Below are 19,667 nucleotides of genomic sequence, written 5' to 3'. Positions count from 1 at the left end.
TTGTTTCAGTACTTCTTTGCTTATAATCTCAATAAATTCACTGCAAATGTCATACGAAAGGTATAATACACTACCTTTGTCTTTGTTACCATGTGTTGCTATGTCTTTCGCGAGAAATAGATCAAATTCACTTATCAGATCAAGACAGCCAAGAAAAAGTCCGTTTGATGATTATGCGTGCAGATACAACAACGCCAATGTGTTTTTTTCATTTTTTGCGCCCCTCCAAAAATGTCAATTGCCTAGCGCCCTAGGCACGTGCCTACCGTGCCTATTCGGTAAAACGGGCCTGAGTAGCGTACTATAGCCTAGTGTATTCAACTTCCAGTCTAAGGTATATTTGGTGCCTGTGACATAACAAATAAAAGTAGTAGCTCCAGAGTTGACCCCTGAGGAACCCCACTCCTCATATCTTCAATTGTTGTATAACCTATGTTATTTGTACAAATGATTCAGAATGCAACCGAGCAGAGGTAAAAAAGAGTCAAAATGTCGCAGCTTTTTGCTTTATGAAACAAATTTCTGCAGTCCTATCTGGTGTCTAGTTCTTATTTTCCACAGCTCTGTACAATATGTTGATTTATTCTTGTTACATACCTCAGATAATATCTAGTAAACTGCCTTCATTGTGTTCTCATTTCTGAAACAGCTTGTGTATATGGTGAGATAATTCACCTGCTTCATTACTATTTTTTTAATAATTTCATTTCCTACCTAACTAGACTTTTTTGCATTGTTCTACCAATGAACAGCAAATTTATATTGCAATGAACTAACATTGTAATCGTCCTCATAATTTGTTTAATGCTTATTAATTTTGCCTGTTTCTTGAGAAATCCTTTATATGTTTTTAAATTGGTGCCAACATTATTACAAGAATCATTATAGTAAGTAGCCCTGTGCTCTTCTTAAATATTTTTATGTCCGTACATTAAAGGCATTAGCTGCATTTATTGCCAATTATATTAGTTTATTTTCATAGCTTATAGTTATAATCTAGTTATTAACTGATAAAAATGCTTCAGGATACAAACATCTTAACAACTCATCTGAAACTCTTGTAATTACATTGTGAACTTAGACTCAGATATAAATAATTGTAATGATCTTAAATTGAGTGCTTGTGTTTAGTTATGGCTTTAGATGATCCTATGGTTTCAACAACACAGTTTGAGTTTTCCAACAACCATCCATAGTCAGGGCCGTGCGCAGAATTTTATTTAGGGGGGGGTTCTATACTTATTTTATGAAATAAAAAAGAAGAAACTTAAATAAGTAATAGATTAAAAATTAATACGTATGGAAAATGAGTTTATTATAAAATTGTAAAACTACGTACATACTTTTAATACATTTGTAACTCATTCTTTAAACAAAGTAAAAACTTTTTCAATAGCACAATTAAACTGATATATGGAAACAATATGATATATCCCAATCTTCAAGGGGGGGGTTTGAACCCCCAAACCCCCCCCCCCATGCGCACGGGCCTGTCCATAGTTAAAGAATAGATGCTTAGAGGCCAGGATAGAACAGGAAATTCAGAAAAGACGCTTTCACTTGGATGAGCCACTTAACACTCAAGATACTTTATTAAATATTATTTCGTAACAGAAAGATTTTGTTATTTCTAGTCATGAAAAACAGTATAATGAAAGCAAAAAGCGCAACTGAGATATATTTCATATAATTTGATTGGCCAAGCATTAGTGAAGTGTGTCACTTTTGCTTGTACCAGTAAAATGAATGCTTCCACTCAGAGGGCTGAAGAAACTTCTCTTTGTTTGTCTATCTGCCTGTCTACATATTATTGAGAATGAATTGAACTGTAGACTTAACAGTTTGAATAAAACTTCATTTTTAAATAGGCAACACGATAGTGGCTAAGATTTGGTTTGGCCGAGTTTCCTAAGATTTGGCTGAGAGTTAACCCACATATCCAAAACAGGGTATCTCAAGAACAAAATAAGCTACAAAGTTTAAGTTTTGCATCGCTCAGTTTAGACGCTTCTGTAAAGACTGTTACATAACATGGTGTACATGCAACGTATAATGAAGCCATGGCTCTTATGGCAAAGTTGTAAGTGGATAGATGACAAAGTTTTGGTATATCTATTTTGAATCCTTTTCTAAAAGTATTACAAGAAATCATAGAGGATACTTTGAAGAAAGCCTTTTTCTTGGCCCAACTATCTTTCAATACATAAAGCAGTAATGTAATTATGATGATTTTTAAGAAACATTGCTTTTCTTCAAACTATGGAATTTTATGAGTTAATAATCCCGTTACCTATTTCTTAAAGATTGTTCTGATAGCCCCATTGGACTTTAATGATTTCTACATGGTTCAAGGTGTTGAAGATCAAAATAGATTCTAAGCTGAATTTTTGATCCCATGTATGTAGCAGTTATGAATAGATTGAAGTCCTTTCAGTCTAAAAGTGCAAGGCCAAAAGTTATAAAATCTAGATATGCACAATAATGTGTTACCTCGTCCCCTGCTCTTAGAAAGATTTTAATACAAGATAGTAAAACACTCCTAATGAGATATGAAGAGCAGGCTAAGGTTTGCTCTATTGAGATGTAGTCTTTCTTTTAAACTATGCCTATCATGCATATGTCAACCTGAAGGAGAAGGTAAGAACCATCTATTATGGTTAAGGAGCACTACACCCATCTGGACATCTTACTTGAACTTCCGAATGTACACTGTCAATCAGGATTCTCTTATTTTTATGGGTAACACCAAGCTTATTATACAATTCCTATGAGCTTGAAACAAATACTTAAAGGTCAAGTTTTCACTTATGCATTTTTATTATTGTTATTGTATTTTATTTACAGTAATGAACAGCATAAACTGATCATTTGAAATAAAAATGTTATTTATTTATAATTGGCTCAGTTATAACAAATCCGGTATTATTTGTAACATTGTTAAATTTGTAAATAAAGAATATTGTCAATTTTATACTGCCTATGCTTTATCCATAGAAACCATCAATACCACCTGAAGGCTGCTTTAATACCAACTTTGCTGCTTGCCATTTTGCCAATAAATTTAGATTTTAAGTAAAATTTTAAATTCTGTGGCTTATGATTTCTAAAATAAATCACTCTATACGTGTTTCAAATTGTAAAACTTCTTAGTGAAAGTGTCCCATTCACTTACAAAATATTTATTACTACAACACTCTCCTTTAAAAAAAGGACTTTGTGTTTACTCTGTGACTAAAAGTATTTATGCTAATGATCTCTGAGTGAAAACTGTTTCTAAACAACGCTTGCTTGTTTGTTGCCGGACAAACACAACCGTTGTAATAAACTGTTATGTTTTACAACCTATTTTTATCTATATGAATAATACTCAAAGCAAATGCTGTTACTATGCTTGGATGTATGTATAATAAGCAGATTGTGTGAACATCACCTAGAGCATAAATACAATATGTAGCATACGGACAACAGAGAAGCATTAGATAGAAATATAATCAAACAACCAATTATCCATATAATCTTTGTTTAAAGTTTGTTATTGATGATGAAAGATAACAAAGAAACACTTTGTTGTAAAATATAACAATGGAATATGTGTGTAATACTGTCACCTTGTCTACATATTATAACGGTAATTTTCAGAGCACATCTGTAAATAATCTGAGTTTTATCAAACTCAGTTGAGGTGCAAATCCACCTCAACTAAATTCATTGAATTTGAACCCTTAACAACCCAGGTTTTAAACTAGAGTACCGGTACCACAATTTGTGTAAATATTGTGGTCAGCTCCAGTTCACCTTTCTCTTAGTGCAGCATCTGGAATCTGAGAATTACATTCAATTGTAAAGCTGATGTGACAATAACAATACTTCTCCACCTAGATTACTCTATTTTTTTGTCTATATTCTCTGATATAGAAACAATGTAAAGAGTTCGATTTTAGTTTCTTCGTACCTTTCTATTTAGGATCTCTTCAGACGAACATGACTCCAGATTCCAGGAGTCAAGTCTGTGACAGTGTCACATTCCAGACACTGCATTAAAAGGAAGATCAATCCTTCCTACCATAGATACGTTATGACCACAATTTGTGTTAAGTAATTTATGTACTGCTATCCCTACTAGGCTTAATTTTGATTTAATTAAACATGATTCAAATGAAATATTTTACTGTGTACATGTTACTTGAGAATTTGCCCTTGAAAAGGAGCCAAGTAATCAGGCATTAGCAATGCTCTAGCATTCACAATCAGCAGGAAGCATGCACTATTATTAATTCTTTGACTGTAATAATAGAAGGTCACAAGATAATTCCAATTAGTTCTTGGTCATATTTTAAATAATTGAAGAATATTTCAACATTGAATTCAGGTATTTTTAGTGTTGAAATTGTTTAAGCTATCAAGCAAAATGTTTTAGGTATTTGTAATTTTAAAGAGAATGTTATGATGAAATATATTCCTTGTAGACAATCCTCCTTTGGATGTGAATAATCACTAACTACCTTAAAAACTATTTCTTTAGTCCATTATTCATTTACGAAGTTTAACTTTCACAACTTCAGCCAAGACAAGAATAAATTAAACCATCTAGAACAGGACTTATATTGTAAATGTTTTGAACTTTAAACCAAAGTAATTTTTTAATAGAGTGAACCATTTGAGATCATATTTGCGGCATTGTTCTCTACTAATATAGACCTTAAATTTGATGTACTACTCAACCTATGCTGTCATTTAAGATAGTAGTCAAAAAAATAGTAGTTACTTCAAAAACTAAAATTTATAGGTGCAGTAATAATTATGTACCAAGTTTTATTGTTTTACCCATAATCGTTTGGGAATTACCAAGCCCGTGCAAGACTTTTGACACCCCATATATATTCCATTACAAACCAAGATATAAATGTTAGACAGATTTGGTAGTTTATCCAGCCATTGATACCGTATACAAAAGTTGGATAAAATGGAAACGATTGGTTGCGGCGTGGGCAACTTAACTGATAAAAGTAGAGTCCATCTTGCCAGAGTCCATCTTGCCAGAGTCCATCTGATGTCCTTGGGGCTGAGATATGCCCCTAGGAATCATTTCCAAAATTTAGATATGGCAGGATAGTTTAGCCATATATGCTCTGCTGATTCCTCCACTTTTCTGCAGAGTCTGCATTCTTCAGTCTGGCTAAGGCCCACCTTCATGAGGTTTTTGCTAAGGGGGCCATGTCCTGTCATCATCCCTATTATCATTCTTATATCCTCCTTACTCTGTTCTAGGAGAGATGCCCACCCTTTAGCATAAGGAGAGATAAACATTTTTGATTTTCCTAATCCTTAGGCCCTACTACCATTAAAGTATCTTTTCCTCTTTCCCAAACTTTTACAAGAGTTTTGTTGTAGCAGAAAGCTATCCTGCAACCCACCTCTGACCCCACCATAAAGAACTCCACTCCCTTTTTGGCGAGGGTACAGCTGTATATTATTTGCAACTGAGATGTTGATAAAATATAACTGGACATATGAGAGTAACTAGCTGTTTAAGGATAATAAATCAGAAATATATCAATGAATTTGTACTTTAAGTATAAATGATTTCTGGAATTTCTTTCTGTGTAGTAAAAAATTATGTGAAAGTTATTGCACTATTTTATTGTCTTATATTTATTAAGGAATTCAAATCGTACAAAATTGATAATTATGGCATAAATAATCTGTCCATTGTAACAAAATGGATTAAAATTTTCATTTGTGATATACTCTGTGAAATGAGCCACAGTTTATGCAAGTGTTGTTAAAAAGATTTGGATTATGAAAAACAACACAACTCATTTTTTAGAGATTTTCTGAAATCATATAATTGTTTTAAGTCGTCATGTGAGTTTCTTTGAAAATTTAACATATACATATACATTTTTCATATGAAAATTATACATCCGGCCTGTTAGTCGAATTCCTAAATACAGATCTTGTAGACACGTAATTCCGGGTACCAACATTAAGAAGTAAAATTACAGAAAAAAGTTAATTTTTACTACGACAAATGTAGTCTATGCTCAAAAAAATGAAATTAGTTCACTTTCTCTAACAAAAATACTTTCTTTAATAAACTATATACTTAAAAATCCTCACTTCAAATCCAGTATTTCCAGATATCCCATCATGAATTCATCAACAAAGACACCAAAAAGAAGAGGTTCACTGTTAGCGTTGTCGTAAGGGCTTCACTCATTTAGTGTTATTTATATAATGAAAACTTTTTCATACACAGCCATGGCTTAGGCTATCTACAACAGCAGAACAAAATATGCAACATAGGGCTTATAATAATAGTTTCTTAAGACGAATCTTAGAACCAAGTCTTAAGAATTAATGAAAATTAAGTATATTTAGAACCAGGTATTTGATATATTTGTATCTAATGCTTTACATAGCAACATTTATTGTACATGTTAATACAATGAAAGGAAGTAGTGAGTCACAAATGTGCTCTCATTATAAAAATATTGTAAGAACAGTAAAAGTCACTACTTTTACTAGAAGGAACACATCCTGAATAAAAGCATTAAAAAAGCACCATGCTTACCCAACACTAATATTTCCTTTCTCACCTATTCACACCTACGTTACAATATTTATTTGTCATAGTCATCAATCTTTATTCATGTATTCATTGAAATCCGAGATGAGTCAGCTTATCTTAAATATTTTTCCTAATCAAGTGATAATACAGTGTTAAAGATATGTCAGCTTGATACAATTAATTACTTTAAATTGTCAAAATTCAAAATTCATAGTACCATGTACAAACTCCACTAGACTGTAGTATGGCCGTTTCAGCCATTAATGAGTTAATGGGCCTCTTCTTGCTGGTGGGAGCAATGATTTTTTATTACTTCAGGACCATGAACCAGTACTTGGCACCAGTGGATGATGGTTGCTTCTCAAATATAGTTAGACAATAGATAGACACTACTTAACTGTGGGAACTTTTCACCAATAATCATAGATTTCTGCTCCTCCATGTAAGATTTTGATTGTTTGCAAAAGTGACGTTCAAAGTTAACGTACGTATACGTCAACGTACATTTGATATGTTGACGTATCTCCAAGGTATGAAGTCTAATTATAGTAAGTATGTATGTTGAGATGTATAAATAAATATCTGAAAGGGCTCTGTGGGTGTATATAAAATAGAATGTGGATGGCCTTTTACTGGAGTAGCCTAGTGAGGGATAGATAAAGCCTTAACTCTGGAGATGGATTAATAATACACAAACAACTTATTGAACACTCATTGACTTGCTGAAACCCCATGTTTTGGAGCACTTTATTTTAAGCCTTAATCTAAATGAAAGAGGCACAGAAGCAATATTTGATTTCATTGAAGGTTATCATACTGTGCAGAACTACACGTCTTATACTTCAACTTTACAAATGGGGCTTAAATTGAATAATGAAAAACACTGAACACCTGCTTGACTAGAGCAGTTTCCTGTTAAGAACTGCTTTCCCCCCACCATGCATTAGCCGCTGTTTTACTGTCTGCACACCTCCTGTTTTCAACTGTTTTGTTTTTGTTGTCTGCAATAAACAATCTGTCTAACTGACTAACTAACTGACAGCTGTGTTATCAAAATAGTGAACTCTAATCCAAACAATCTGATTGCTTGGCATAAGATCTTCTACAAACTGACAAGAAGTCATCATGTATCATTTAAAGAAACATATTTTTCACTGTTAGTGAAATTGTTTTTGCCAAGGTTCCAAAAACCAGTATATTATACTGTTATATTTTTGGCAATAAAAAACTGCCAATGTGAAGAAAAATTATATTTTCTATATTGGGCAAATTTAGAGCTCTATGGCAAGTGTAAGGCGGATAGGTACAAAAATAAAAAAAATGAACACTGCCTTGAAGGAGCCGAATTAGCTTACTAAGACAAATCGAACAACTGCCTTGACAATAAATCAGCTCTAACTGTGACACTAACCCTCCAAAGAGGGAATTGTCGGCACTCAATTTAGTCACCTTAATGTAACTAATGCCGAATATGTGGACCTCACAGCCAAAAATAAAATTTAAGATTATAATTTAATAACAACTTATTTTCATATTTTTACATATTTATATTTACATTTATATATAAATATATTTATATTTATATTTACCTTTAATTTTTATATAACAGAATTAAAATTAAAATCCACCATGTAAGATTACACACATACTACAAAATCTTATAAAGACCAAATCTTGTATAAACATTTGGTCTTAATCGGTCACAAATTTGCGAGTATGAATTTTCCAAGTTAGAGTTTGGTTGAAAATTGCTAAAAACTAGTATATTTTTGTTGTTAACAATATAAAAACTAGTAGTTATTGTTAGTAAACAGTTTTATAGAAGTAAGCTAGCTAAATTTCAATATAACACCCGTTATTGTAACTTTATTGGTTAATTTGTGATCAACTTTCAGCCAGATATCTATACTTTTTTATTCGAGAGTAGTTATCAAGATTTAACTTTGGTCTTGATTTGTGATTTAAACTTAACTATTTTGTTTATGTTATGAATAAATTTTGTTTTAGTTAAATACACTTCATATAAACTGTACTAGTTACAGAAGATTGTAATTATCTCTGTATAAGCTTCCCCTCGTAATTAGTAAAAGAGTCGTTTTACTGTAAACTTTATACACTCTGACCTGATCTTTGCTCTCTTTTTAGTAATTCAGAAGTTCTATATTTAACGATTTTAGGACTTAGTATTTAAAACATCTCCCCAGGGAGGGCTCCCTGACTCCCCAGCTAGTAAGGGGGGATTTTTCATACCTTCGACTATCCTGTGTTCAGGACACCCCCCCAGATTCTGGATTTCTGGATGCGCCACTGGCACCAGCTATGGATAATCCAAGACTGCCTATACAACCAAGGAAAATCGGAACCTTTTAAGCCTTTAACAGGGGCACCAAAGCGATGACCACTGACCACTGCCATCCTCCACACAAAATTCTGCATCTGCAAGAGAAGGAGGAAAAAAGAACAACAAACCGCTTTCAGAACAGCAAAGCAGAAAGAGCTTCAGGGAGACCCACTTAAAAGTATAAAATTAAACCTGACCCATGCCCACCCCAAAATAGAAGAAACCGATGTCAAAGAACCTGATACTGATAATAACAATACTGACCACATAAACTATGTATGTAAGATACCATTCGGGAATTGGAGGTTCTCTTGTACCAGCATCTTCTGACATACTCGAGAGAATCTGACTCTTGAGACAGAAATGAGTTTATCTATCCCTGGACCTAGAATCCCTTAGAAAGCCTCCAACGTTCGTTGTAATAAGAAACCAAAAAGAGAGCATAGGGTCTTCTTCTCCAGATACACAAAAAAATCTAAATAACATGAGAAAGGTGGTCTGGACAAAAGCAAACCCATCCACAGACTCAACCACTGAGGAAAAAAATGCCATTTTCAAAGGTCCCATTACATCAGACCTTTCTTCTCTGAGGAAGCAAGGTAACAAACGTTTTTTAGCATTAAGCATCTCTCACAAATACAGGTAGAAACAAAGAATAAACAGAAGAATAATAATCAACTCTTGTTATCATGGAACATGGATAATTGGACACGGAGGATTGGACTATGATTCCATCTTAAATATACATCTTAAAAACTGTAAGCTAGTAATATTTTTCAGCAGGGCTAATCACAAAAAGAGCGGAGTCATCATTTACAGCCACAATGTAATTGCTAACCCTCTTAAAAGCCTTAACATTGAACATCTTAGCAGAGAGCGCTTTTTGAAGCTGTCAGGCTTAAATCTCTCCCTAATCAATGGAGGAAATTTTCTCATCCTGAGTGCCTATCGACCACCAGATTTTCCCCTTGAAGATACACTGGCACTACTATCAGATGCATTTGAAACTCTGCTTTTTGCATCAATAGAATCTGAATGTTGATTACCTGGAAGATTCAAGAGATAAATGACCCTTAAATAAGCTTTTAGCTTCTTTTGGCATCCATAGGCTGCCACTAGAATAACGAAGCTCATCAAAGACTTCAATTGAGCTAGTGTGCACTGGTCTTGACCAAGACCTGGTAAATGCAGAAATAATTTGTAAACACCTGTCCAATAAAACTGGCCAAATATTCACCATAAATGTATGTAAACTGTCTCTATTTGGCATCAAATTAATTGCAATACAATGCTAACCTTCAAGGAAGCGATCACTCATCTATCCTAGGATAGAGTGCTCATGGAGGGCGATGTAGACATGGCTTACTCCAGATTCATCACTCTGATGGTCGATAATTTGGAATTCTCTTGCCCATACAGGACATCTCGCAACAAGCCAGTAAAACAAAAAATAACTTCATGTTACAGAGAGATGAAGAAAAGGAAGAAAGTCTTTACTGAAGCATGTGAAAAATGTATTCTGACTATAAGATTACAAAACAAGTAGATTCAGCTCACAAAAAAGTTTTATGATCTCAAGCTCAGATCACTAAGGCAATCTGTCAATGAGAAATATATATCTGAATCCGAAAACAAGAACAAAGGCATTTGGTCAATAATAAATGCTAAAAGGAAGACATTGAAAAACTCAACTGACTCCATATACTCATTAAAAATAGTCTATGAAACAATCTAGTAGGAATTATAAAACATATCTGAACACTTCAATATCTACTTCATCAATGTGGCCAAATACACCTTGAAGAAAAAAGTCCCCCAAAAACATACACACCCACTGATAATAATTTTACCCTTGAAGATTATCTCAGGGTATTTGCTCCATCCACAATAAAAGAAGTTTGGGCGATAATCAGAGCAACCAAATCATCTTCTTGGGCTGGTGTGGACGACATCTCTTCAAGGATCATGAAACTTTGCGAGGAAGAACTACTGGTACCTTTGACAGATGTGATCAATAAGTCTCTTGCACAAGGGGTGTTTCCATCTAAAATGAAGACCTAAATAGTATACTTCCTCCATAAAAAAGGCAATAAAGATGAAATCCAGAATTACAGACCAATCTTATTACTTCCCACATTCTCAAAAGTCTTGGAGAGGGTTGTTTTAAGTAGACTTAGAGCACATGTTCAGGAAAATGACATTTATCTTGAAGGTCAGCATGGGTTTATTCTGAGCTGCTCGACAATAACAGATCTTATAGAGATCATTGAGTGCATAACTGATGATCTGCATCCTGGAAAAACAATCATGAGTACATTCCTTAACCTGAGCAACACATTCAACTGCCTCGAACATAATATGATTCTAGACAAACTCGAACATCTTGCAGTTGTCAAAATAGCTCTCTCTAAAAGCTATCTAAGCAGTTGACTGCATCTTATGGAGTTAAAGGGTACCATCGATTGTATTATAACTCTGACTAGATCGAAGCCACTAAATGTCAAGAGAGGAGTACCTCAGGGCTCAGTATTGGGACCAGTGCTATTGGTTTTGTCCACAGCTGATCTTCCCAACTATGTTAGCCTATGTAGCAGAGCCATTATGTTTGCCGATGATACCATGCTCCTGTCTAGCAATAAAACAGCAGAACCACTGGAGGTGAACAACTTCATGGCAGTGAGCGTGTCGCAAGACTAATGAATCAGCAATGATCTGGTCCTCAATAAAGACTACACAGTTAATTAAGGGAAAGCCTAAAGATGAAGTCACTGGTGCTCCTAACATTCAAAATCTTAGTTTGAAAACACTTTAGTGTGATCCTTGATAACAAACAACAAAGTTTTTGAGCTGTCATGTTGAATCACTTTGCATCAATCTGAGCTTTGCAATTTTCGCTTTGAAATGTATTTGATCCATCAGCACAACCGAAGTGACAAGAAAAAGCTACCACGCCTCACCTCAGATATGGTATAATATTCTGGGGAAGAGCAAAGTAGGAGAACTTGGAACAAGCAATGGCCCTCCAGAAACACGCTCTTCGGTCCACGGCAGGTCTTCAGCCAGGAGAAAGCTGCAGAGACACAAGCTTTGGAATCCCAACTGGAATCTCATTATATATCTTGGAGACAACTGATTTCACTCTAATGTCTTTGCTTCCAAGAAATGGCAAAATTCATAGCACAATGTAATTTTTAATCTTCCTATCCACAGAACTTTTATTTTCTCAAAAAAGCCCTCATATGCTGGATCAAAGCTATTCAATGTGCTTCCACAAGCAATAAAGGAAGACCCACCCTCTGCATTGAAGAAGAGCCTTTGTCAATGGCTTGCAGTCACTCCAATATACAGTCTAGACAAATTAATCACTTGTGTAAGACCTCATGTCAGCAATAGCATTTAATATTAAGTTCCATTAAAAATAAAGTGTAGTTATTAACTGTTTGACACCATTCTATCTGTGCTTGAAGCTTATGAATAAAATTATCTGTACCTGTACCAACCATGATGTTTGTCAACTACATGCACACTATTAAATATAATTTTATAAACGTATTCGGTTTGCAACAGAGTTACCGTGACAATGGCTGTGCTGCAAATATTACAGTCCCGATGTGTTGCACTCATTCAGTGAGTACAGATTATACTTGAAGGAACCATTTTTCTTTTCCATTACCAAATGTAGTCTTATTGTGGTCATACAATACAAGACTTACAAGAGCATGGAGGGGTGTCACATTAACATTTTATTTATCAATGATTCTTCAATGAATCAATGATAATTTTTTACAACTTTAATGAATGAATAAGGAAACAGAATAAAAACCAGTATTAACTAACTCGGTTATGGTGCTTTCAACATAAATTTATTAGTGAGAAGGTAGTAATGTTGACTACCACATCCCCTTGTTTCTTTTATATGTGCATGTATGTTCAGTTTTTTCATATAACTATTATTTTGTACTACCGAAATAAAGCTTGGATGAGAATAGAGAGAACACGTTGGCACTACTAAGCTGAACTCATGATTATGAACGTACTATTTGTAACAGAATTAATCTGATACCGCAAATAAAATATACATCCTATGTTTTATCTTGTCAGAAAAGAAGTTGAAATTATGTCACCTTTACATTGCTTTACTAGATGTTGCAAAGCAGTGTTGTTGCAGCCACATTGCCATATACATACTTCCTCATACACAACCCCTTCCAAATTCTGATACAGCTGAAAATAAATAATTTTCAATACTGCTGAGAAACTCCTTTCAAGTACTGGAGAATCAGATTTGGTGTAATACTCCTTAGAGAGAGTTTAGTCCAACTTTAAGTACATAAAAAAACAACTCATTGTCCGATTGTGCCTGTCACAAAAAACAATAAAATTGAATTAAACTACAACACAACAGTATAGAACAATCACAGCAACTAAAGAAAAAGTCATTGGCAGCTGACTGTTGAGGTCAAAACTTGTCATCAATCCTTGAGAACACGCTGGGCAACAATTACAAGGTGACTGATCAACAACTCTGGAGTACTCTTCAACTATGTGGCCAGTAACCTTCAGGATCTAACAAAGTACTTGACATATGATGACTATGCTATCTTCCTTGTTGGGACCAATGACACAACAGACTCTAGTAGTAATATGGTAGCTGATTGTTTTTATATTAGTACCTTGTCTAATGTAGCCCTCAACACTAACTTGTCAATCATTAGTGTCCCTCTGAAATCTTAGACAAATGAGATATCTATGTAATCACCAAATGTTAAAATCAGTCTATCATGCACATGTTCAGTCTCACATATACTTTGGAATAAGTCTATATGGTTCAACATAAAAAAAAAAACTTGGATAAACTACTTAAGCTACAGAAAAAAGGGATTCGTATTATGTTAAGTCTGAAAAATAATGATTCTGTGAAGGAATATTTTACAAAATTAGAACTTTTGACTGTATATGGAATGTACATATATGAAACAATCTTAATTGTAAAAACTAATTCAAGTGTAATTAATGACATACACCCTCACAACACCAGATGGAAAAATACTATAATAACAGAGCATCATCGACTTGAGTTATATAAAAAGAAACCAAATTACATTGGAAAAGTATTTTTAAGGCGTTTGCATGAAAATATTCTAAAGGAAAATGATATTAATATTTTTAAAGCCAAATTAAAAAAGTATATTATAAGCCTTAGTTTATACTCGTTGGAGGAATTCATGTCATTAAAAAGACCAAACTAGCAAATATTTTTAGTAATAAGATTGGCCATATGTATGATGGCATTTTGACACTATTCTTGTACACTTGATGTATTCAAATGAATAAAGATATTTGATTGATTGATTGATCTGACATTAGTTTGGCCTTCTCTTAATGGCTGTTAAATTATTTAGAATTGTAACTTTATTGACACTACCTCATTGTATCTTATATACCACACAAACAACAAACTAAACTTGAACAAGTATGGAAAAATCTGTTTAGCTCAAATAATTTATCGATTCTTTAAGAATTGGGATAAATAAACATAACATTATACAGGAACAACCAAACACTCCTCTTTTTGACCAAATCCCAGATACTCCATATAATAACCCTCAACCCTGTTTTAATTCATTTTATTTTCAGAGGGGCAATAAAATAATTTGTATCATTTTCAACTTTCCTTTCTCTGGCCACAGTGGTCTTTTGATCAGTTTTCCATTAAATGAATTCCACAACAAATTGACAATGTTTTTAAAAAAGTTCTTCTTTTTGTATTGTTTTAGCTAGGAGATTAATTGGCTCTTTAAAAGAAAGATCAGCATAATATGCCAAACATAATTTTTCAAGTGTTTATAAATATTGACAAAATAATATTTATATAATTATGTTATACCAAACAAAAATATTCAGAATAAATTCTAAAAACTGTAATAATTTACATAAACTGAACAGTACTAGTTGGAATGAAATCCAGGTTAATATTTTTAGTCAAATTAATCAAAACTGGTACTCTTATTGAAAATTGTAATGAAATTAAAGAACCACAATACAATTGAATACAAATTTTTAATGGATATAGTAGTAACAAGTACAAAACTTCTAGGAAAGTAATAAAGTATATCTACAATCTTTCTTCAGAAAATAAAACTAAGTACAAAATACACCCAACAAATTTTCATTGATTCAGTAATACCTATTAATATAGTAACAAATAATATAAATTAAAAATTACAATAAATAACAGTATAAAAAGATTATATAGGGTGTCCATAAATTACTTTATAAAACTTTACCACTTGATTTGACAGGTCAAAAATTAAGAAACGTTATTATGAACTTAGTTGTATCTTGCGGACAAACCAGGACAAACCACCCACCACTACAGCTTAATCCCACAGCTGATCCCCAGCTGCCAGACAACCAATATTCAATGGATATGTAGAACCACCTGTCATAACATGTCAAGGTTAAACTGGTTGATAAACTGATTGGGTGGGCTGCCTTATCAACTGCTTGTTTTCATTGATGCTTTGACTGTCACTGACTGCTGAAATTATCTTCTGCACTGCTTACTCTACCAAGCCAATATTAGCTGACAGCTGCACTGTAATAATTGTGAGATTGCGTTCTAAAATTTGAAGGCTGACTGAAATGCATTATTCTATGTCACATATCATTACTCTGCACCATAACTGAAACACTATTTATAAAAAGTGTTTTATAAATAGCTTACCACTAACTGCCAATTGCGATACTAACATAGAGACATTTTATTTAAAGGACTGACCAGTCTATTATTTAGCAAAACATCTTCACAAATACCAAATTTCTACACATTGACTGATCTATGACTGACTAATATATATTAGTGCAATTTTATTTTTTACACTGACTGTATAACATTTACCATATAAACCATCTGCATAATTGTCTCAACTGCACAACATGTACAACAAGGGCGACTTGGTCTTTGCAAAACTAAAAGGTCATCGCTTTTGGCCAGCAGAAGTAAAAGAGTCTATCTTGAACAAAGAGGGAAAACAGTCCCTTTACAATGTCATGTTTTTTGGAGACTACAAAACAGCAAAGGTGAAAGAAAGTGATATTTGCCCGTACTCTGAAAACAAAAAATTGCATGGTGAACCTATAACAGATAACCACAGAAATAGACCTTTTAATGAAGCCCTAATTCAAGCTGAAGCTGCCTTCACAAAAAGACCAACTCATTTTCAAGATGAGGACGAAGCTCCACAGAACACTAACGAGCAGGGTGAAGAGCCAGAACCAAACATAAGCCTGACTGTAAATGACATCCAAGAAAGGGTACAAAATTTTAATAGAGAGGAAATCAATTTACAAGATTCCCTAACTCTAGCAGCCGAAGTTGGAAACGCACTCCTAGCTGAAAACAGTAAACTGAAGTATGACCTTCACAACTTGAGCCTAGAAAACACTAAGTTAGCTTCTCAAATGACTGAAGCCAACAACAAAAATGAAGCAGCCTACGAGGAAAGAATCAATGACCTGATAAACAAAAACGAACTCCTGTTAACTAGAAACAACTCATTAGTGGAAACCATAGACAGTCTTGAAAAACAGCTCGAAAACGAGAAACTACTTCGTATTAAGCTGGAGAATTCATTTGAAGAAATAGACAGAGAAAAAGAAGAAACTTTAAAACAATATGAACAGGTAAACCGGCAACTCAAACAAGAAATAAAAGACCTGAAACAAAACCTGTACGCTAGATTTGACAACAAAGGAGAACACTTCTCCGAGGGAAAAGAGGATGCAGAAACGCAGACGCATCGACTTGAGACTGGAAACAACCCCTTTCTTGTGGCTGAAATTGCTCAGATTCAAATAAAACAAGAAAAGATAGAACTACTCATCAAGACTATACAAGAACAGATGAACATAAAGAGTGATAGCATCCCAAAACCTCCAATTTCAATTGTGTCAAATAACCACTACCCGCTAACCCCAACAACACGACCGATAAAGAATTTTAGGACTCAAATAAATGGGGAAAAGAAAAATATTTTTAGTGTATCCCTGCAAAATGCAAAATACAGAGCGCAAAGACAAACAAACAACACTGACTATACAGAGGAAACCAACAGAACCCTCACAAACATAATGGAGGGAAGAAGACAAATCCAGATGAATAAGCCGGACTACAATTCAACTGGGAGAAGCAGACAAACTCCGACAGAAAAACTGAGGTCTACAACCAAAACTGGAAGGGACATGCAAACTCCACCCGTAAAACCGTCACTAAAGAGATCAAAAGGAAAATTACTGGCCCCAACTACTCGTAAAATCCAGCCAGGCCCACCCATGACAGCCATACCACGTGCTGCAGATGAAACAATAGAAGAGTTCTATAACAACCACATTGAGCTCTATAAAAAACTAAGGAATGATAATTCCTCAATACAACCAATAACCAACCAATTTGACCCTGCCAAACATTTTTTAGAGGCATGCTATTTAATAAAGTTCAGGGAAAAAACAGGACAAGGGCTTCAAAAGGAGCCGCAAACCCAGAGCCACTAATAGACAAAACACCTCCAGTTCTCCATCAAAATGTTGCAGTAAACACAGAAAAACCAACAGCCACCTCAAGTTTAACAAATCCTTTAAATAAACTCTCCATCCTGCACCAAAACATGCAAGAAATGAGCAACAAAACGAATAGGCTAAACCACCTACTTGATGAAATAAACCCAGACATTATCATTCTTAGTGAACACGGGCTAAAAAAGGACCAAATAGAAAACACCAGAGTGCCAAACTATTGCTTAACAACACACTTCAGTCGCAAGACTCACAAAAAAGGAGGCATTGCCATTTTTGTTAAAGATGAACTGGAAACATCAGTACAGGCTATAAATATCAATAGCCATAGCCAAGAACTGACACTTGAAATGGCAATGATCAAACTAACCATGGGGAAAAGGCAACAGTACATTCTTGGCGTGTATAGAACTCCAGCAGGACGGCTGGAAGAAGCACTGAGTCTACTTTCGGCAGCAATTGAGGAGACAAAAGCAGAAAATCAACCACTTCTAGTAATGGGGGACATTAATGTTGATGGTTTGACAACAAACAGGGACAACCAAATGCTAAATAACACTTTAAGCAGCCACAACATCTCAAGACTGCCACTCCCCCCAACCCGGGTCACCCCCACGTCTAGCACATCAATAGACTTTATCTGCACGAACCTACACAAGGAACAAACAACCTCAACTGTAATTCATGCCGGAGTCTCAGACCACACTGCTCAACTCTGCGAAATAAACCACGCAACATCAGTACCAACCCAAAAGAAGACAATCTGCAGAATACTAAATCAAGAAAACCTAAATCTTCTGAAGGTTCAGCTGGAGCAAGAAGACTGGGAAAATGTACTTAACTCGGACTCAGCGGAAATAGCCTACAACAACTTTCTATCAACCATTATCGGAACCATGAACATGATATGCCCTAGGAAGACCGTGAGACAAAAGAAAAGGAAGGCACCAATATATATGGATGAGGAAACCAATCGTCTTAAAGCAACATATCTGACATGGCTCCGAACGTACGAGCTCACAGGTGCACAAACAGATAAAAATGAAATGAGCAAGGCCAAAAAAGAATATGATATCAGGCTAAAATTAAATAAACGGCAAGCAGCAGCAAATCACATAGCTAACTCCGAAAACAAATCAAAAGCCTTATGGCAGGTTATAAATAGTGAGAGAGGAATCAAATGTTCTAAACTATCCCAACCACGACTTAACATTGGAGGAGACGTCATCACCAACCCTCTTCAAATAGCTAACCACCTTAATGAATACTTTGCAAATATAGCAGATCACACCCTAAGTCACCAGCCAAGAATAGGAAAACAGACTGCAAGCCAACCCCAAACCACAAACCACAATTTAACCCAGCTGCCCCTCACTAATGAACATGAAGTCGAGGCCATAATAAAGAGTCTTAAACCTAAAACCTCAGCAGGGATTGATGAAATTTCAGCAAGAATGCTAAAACACTGCAGTAAACCACTGATACAACCTCTAGTTAAAATAATAAACCTATCCCTTGCTCATGGCCATTTTCCATCAGCCCTTAAACAAAGTAAAGTATACCCAAAGCTCAAAGGTGGAAGCCACACAGAAGCCACTAACTACAGGCCCATTTCTCTGATCCCAACATGCTCTAAGGTGATCGAGAAAGTAGTTCTGAAAAGACTAATGGACCACTGTGAGCTACACCACCTCTTAACAGACAATCAACACGGCTTTATTAAAGGAAGGTCCACAACATCGGCCATTATTAAACTTGCGGAATTTATCATCGACAACCTAGAAGAGAAAAACATAGTCACAAGTATCATGCTGGACTTCAGCAAGGCATTTGACTGCCTGGGGCACGAGCTGATCCTCTACAAACTCGAACAACTTGGAATTAAAGGACATGCTAAAGAGTGGTTCAAGAGCTACCTGGAGGGGAGAAGCCAGACAGTTGAGATTCAATGCAGACACAAAAATCTCTCACAAACACTGAGATCAAACCCCCTGCCTGTCAAGAGAGGCGTGCCTCAGGGCTCAGTGCTCGGACCAGTCCTATTCATCCTCATGACTAATGACATGCCGCAGTACTTAGGCACATACTGTGCGCCACTGATGTACGCCGACGACACAACACTTTTAATGTCTGAGTCAACACCTAACAATATGGCAGTCAACTCCTATACTGCGCTAAACT

General features: G+C 34.9%; 1 protein-coding gene across 1 annotated transcript; it reads left to right on the top strand.

Annotated features, from left to right (window-relative positions):
• The first annotated feature begins 15,851 nt into the window (after positions 1–15,851).
• Positions 15,852–17,465, top strand: LOC124366837 (PC4 and SFRS1-interacting protein-like). The gene has a single exon (XM_046823437.1). The coding sequence runs from the start codon at positions 15,852–15,854 to the stop codon at positions 17,463–17,465; it is 1,614 nt and encodes a 537-aa protein (XP_046679393.1).
• The last annotated feature ends 2,202 nt before the right edge of the window (positions 17,466–19,667 follow it).

Source organism: Homalodisca vitripennis, chromosome 7 (genome assembly GCF_021130785.1).
Source record: "Homalodisca vitripennis isolate AUS2020 chromosome 7, UT_GWSS_2.1, whole genome shotgun sequence".
NCBI lineage: Eukaryota > Metazoa > Arthropoda > Insecta > Hemiptera > Cicadellidae > Homalodisca > Homalodisca vitripennis.
The sequence above is the reverse complement of the archived record's forward strand: the minus strand, read 5'-3'. Positions and strand labels throughout refer to the sequence as shown.

Coding starts and splice junctions, on each gene's coding strand:
- LOC124366837 (XM_046823437.1), top strand. CDS start 15,852: ATGTACAACAAGGGCGACTTGGTCTTTGCAAAACTAAAAGGTCATCGC.